At 41.7% G+C, this 3988-nt stretch overlaps 1 protein-coding gene across 1 annotated transcript; it reads right to left on the bottom strand.

Annotated features, from left to right (window-relative positions):
- Positions 1-211: 211 nt before the first annotated feature.
- On the bottom strand, positions 212-3252 carry LOC149258576 (uncharacterized). The gene is made up of 4 exons (XM_089423714.1): positions 2545-3252; positions 2391-2458; positions 1058-2086; positions 212-266 (listed from the first exon to the last, which is right to left on the bottom strand). Exons 1-4 carry the CDS (start codon positions 3250-3252, stop codon positions 212-214), a joined length of 1860 nt encoding a protein of 619 aa, XP_089279840.1.
- Between the last annotated feature and the right edge of the window lie 736 nt (positions 3253-3988).

The raw sequence follows: 3988 nt of genomic DNA, 5'->3' as shown, positions 1-3988 counted from the left end.
TTATTTATTTATTTTTATAGTTTAAAAAAAATCAATTTTTTATCGTTTACAAGATCATTTTTTTTTTTTGAAAACATGTTTTTTTTTTTTTTTACAAAAACGGTTATGGGATTTCATTAACTGATTGGCTAAGAGCCACAAATTCGGTTACATAAGGAGAAGCAGATTTCTGCATGACTTTCCAGCAAGAGGAATATAACGCCTACTCTTATCAGGCTCCTCTTTTTACATTTAATATAGTGTACTTCTGCTGCTGATTTCCCAAGCTGAAAAATACAAACAAATTGTTTCAAAAGAATGCAATAAAACATGACTCTTTAGGGGATTGGATCCCAAACGATTTCCTTATCTCTGATAATAGTACCGGCACCCAGATGGACTGCCTTGTTTGCCTCAATGTCTGCTTCTTTGTTATTTATTCTCAAGACATGAAAATATTTCAAATTCAGGGACTTTGCCATGCCTTCGATCCTTGTAATTATCCTTGCTAATTGCACAGTCGTTGGATTAGAATTGGTCGCCACTGCTTTGACGATAACCTAGGAATCCCTAAAGAAATTTGCCTCCTTGATGCCCAGCTCTTTGAGGAGTTTGATTCCTTGAAAAAGGGCCATTGCTTTAGCTTGTATGCTTGAGGAATGGCCTAATCCCCAAGCAAATCTTTGCGAAGATGTTGCAGCCATTCAACTAGCTGACTTTTCACTGAGTTGGCAACTAAAGTCCTGTCCCTTATTTCAGAATATCCTTCTGTTCCTTTCCAGCTAGACTTGCTAGCTGATTAATTTAGGCAGAGCACTCCAGCCTGCAAATAGATCTGAAACTGAGGAGGGGAAGATGAACTTATACTTCCAAGAAACTGCGAACTTGCACTCGATCATGAAGTGGAAGACAGATTCTAAGTTTTCCTTGCAAAGCGTGCATCTAGAAGGCCCATAGATTCCCCTTTTCTACCCAAGGGGCCGGGTTGGGAGGCACGTGAGGCCGCTCTGGACATTTAGCGTAGGCTTGAGCTACCGTGTAACATGCCCGATTTGTGCCCTAGCCTCTCACGTCCTACCTGCAAGCATGAATTGGAGCTAGCCCGTGCATCTTCGTGGTGAACGTTGCCAGTTCTGATTGTAAGGCGGGTGGAACTGGGAGCTGTTTCCAACCTGTCCAAACATCACCCTTCCAGTTCGAGAAGCCCGATAGTGTATTGATGCTAGCCTCTGACATCCAACATTTCAACTCTATCATTTCTCTCGATTTTGCCAGCGGGGGCCTATTTAGAATACTGTCATTCCACAGATGGATACGTTTTCCATTTCCTGGTATCCAGAAGGAATGATTTCTTATCAGCGAGCCAACTCTGCTGATGAACATGCTGAAAGGAGTTCTGAGTTGATTTTTGGGCTGATCTAGGCATCTAAGTCTCGGTCCTCTGAAGTATTTCCTCCACAGTGCAACTTGAACCCAACCTGGATTTGGAGCTATGATTTTCCAAATCAATTTGGCTCCCATGGCTAAGTTTTGAACACTGAGATCTTTAAAGTTTAGTCCTCCCTCCTGAATTGGTCTAGTGACTGTTTCCCAATTGACTAGGGAAATTCTCTTCTCGTTTTGTTTGCCTCCTTTCCAGAAAAACTTTATGATTAGCTCCTCCATATTTTTGGTGATTCCCGCAGGTGCCAAGAGAACAGAGAATTTGAATAATGGAAGGCTGCTGAGCACTACTTTAATGAGCACTGATTTTCCAGCAATATTGAGCCAAGAGGATCCCCAGGCTTGCATTTTTTCTTTGAATTTGTCTAACTGGGGATACCAATCTTTGCTCAAGGCCCTCTTGTGGAAGATGGGTAGTCCAAGATATTTAAATGAGGACCAAGAAGTTGAGGCTGCAAATCTAAGGCATCTGGCAATGGAGCTTGCAGTTGAAGCAGGAATATTCCAACAGTAGATATGGCATTTTCCATTGTTTAAAACGCTGCCCGAGACCTTACAGTAGTCTTCCAGAACTTCTTTGAATTTAATTGCTGAATGAGGAGATGCAGCCCCCAACAGTAATGTATCATCAGCGAAGAGGGCGTGATTGATGCTTTTTACCCCTCTTGCAATGCACAGGCCAGTGATGTCTTGGTCTTGCTACTTTTTTTCTAGATAAAAGCTGAGGACAGAAGCCTGTAGGACAAATAAGAGGGGTGAAAGGGGACACCCCTACCTTAGCCCTCTAGAGGCTTTGAAAAAATCTGCAGCCCTACCGTTCACCAAGGGGGCAATCCAAGGCTCCGAAATATAGGCTTTAATCCACTTGATGAAATTTTGTTCGAACCCTAGTTTTTGCAGCACATCAAACAAAAAACTTTGCCTAACACGATCAAAAGCATTTGCTATATCTAATTTAATAACCATACCTTTTTCCTTTCGGTGTAGGCTGGAATGAATCACCTCTTGAACCAGAATGAAATTGTCCACCAGCTACCTGCCATGTATAAATCCACCTTGATTATCCAGGACAATTTTGGGGATGATTATTTTCAACTTGTTAGCTATCACTTTGGTTATCACTTTGTACCAAATATTGCATAAGGAGATTTGGCGAGAATTTTCTCCTTTTTCTTTGGGTATGAGGGCGAGAAAGGCTGAATTTGTGCAGCCTCTAATCTTCTGACAATCTTGGGACTTCTTAATCATTTTAAAGAACTCCTTTTCAACAATCTGCCAATAGGTCTGGAGAAATCTAGGCATAAAAGCGTCCAGTCTCGAAGCTTTATCGGGATCCATTGCGAAAAGGGCCTCCTTGACTTCCTTTTGCGTGATTTTGCCTTCAAGTGCCTGGTTCATTCTGGAGGTGATAAGTCTAGGGACAACGTCCAACAGAATATCATTTTGATCTGCTCCTAAATATTCCCTATACAGCTTCTCAAAGTGCTCTGAGGCTGCCTTTTTTATGCTGACAAAGTCCTTCAGTATGCAGTTGTCTTCTTTTATTTCAGTGATGGAATTGCGGCCTTTCCTAGCTTGGGCTTGTTTATGGAAAAAGGAGGAGTTTCTATCACTAGATTTGAGCCAAAGACTTCTGGACTTGAGCCTCCAATATTCTTCTTCTGCCAGACAGGCCTTATGGAAACTTTGTTGAAGCTTGGCCTCCTTTTCCAACTCATCTTTAGTGATTTCAGCTGCTTCAAGATGGAGATGCTGGCTTTCTAGAGCAATTTGTATTTTTTTCCTTTCTGCAGCAATGTTGGGCAGGGTCTTAGCCCAATTTTTTAGCATGGCTTTAACCCTTCTGAGTTTTTCCTTTCAAAAAAAAAGGGCGGATCCCTTGACTGGATATTTCCAATAGTCTCTGACCTTTTCCATGAAGTCTATCTCTTTGGTCCAAAGAGAGCTGAATCTGAAAGGTATAGGCCCCAGATCCTTGGGGGTCAGTAGCTCTAGGCTAATGGGCTTGTGATCTGATACACTGTTGTGAAGAATGCGCATTCTAGCTTCTAGTCCAAGGAGTAGGAAGGAGATTTGAACCAAAAATCTATCAAGTCTTGCTGCTATGTAACCCAGGCCAACTCTCTTATTTGACCAAGTGAACTTACCAGTAGTCGACTTAATGTCTATCAAATCCCAATCTTGCATGAGGTCTTCCACTAATTCTCTTGCCAGATCCCTAACGATTCTGCCTCCTCTTTTTTCTGACGAGAGGAGGGTGAGGTTGAGGTCTTCGTCTATGATTGTATTCTAAAGATTCTCTAGATCTGCCAAGTTTTTGATGGAGTCCCAGCATAATTTTTTCTCACCTACATTGTTCGGAACATATACATTGAACATGCAAATAATTTCCTTAGATTCTAAATGCTACATTTTTAAGAAGATCCAATGAGCGTTCAAGTACTCAGAGATTAATGAGAACTTATTAGGATTCCAGAGCAACCCAAGTTTTCCCGATGCTCCACGGGCAAAGGATGCATGCGCTCCATCTTTCTTCCAAAAATTTTTTCTTGCCTGGAGGAAGACT

The sequence above is a fragment of the Pinus tabuliformis genome, chromosome 6 (assembly GCF_031772625.1).
Source record: "Pinus tabuliformis cultivar Carrire ecotype Pingquan chromosome 6, CPIR1, whole genome shotgun sequence".
Classification (NCBI taxonomy): Eukaryota; Viridiplantae; Streptophyta; class Pinopsida; order Pinales; family Pinaceae; genus Pinus; species Pinus tabuliformis.
The sequence above is the reverse complement of the archived record's forward strand: the minus strand, read 5'-3'. Positions and strand labels throughout refer to the sequence as shown.

Bases quoted from the DNA above. Each gene is read 5' to 3' on its own strand.
- LOC149258576 (XM_089423714.1), bottom strand. From the start codon at position 3,252: ATGCTAAAAAATTGGGCTAAGACCCTGCCCAACATTGCTGCAGAAAGG. The intron at 2,459-2,544 runs GTGATAACCAAA...TATACATGGCAG, and splicing joins TATGCAATATTTGGTACAAA to GTAGCTGGTGGACAATTTCA. The intron at 2,087-2,390 runs GTATGGTTATTA...GTGCATTGCAAG, and splicing joins CCTACACCGAAAGGAAAAAG to AGGGGTAAAAAGCATCAATC.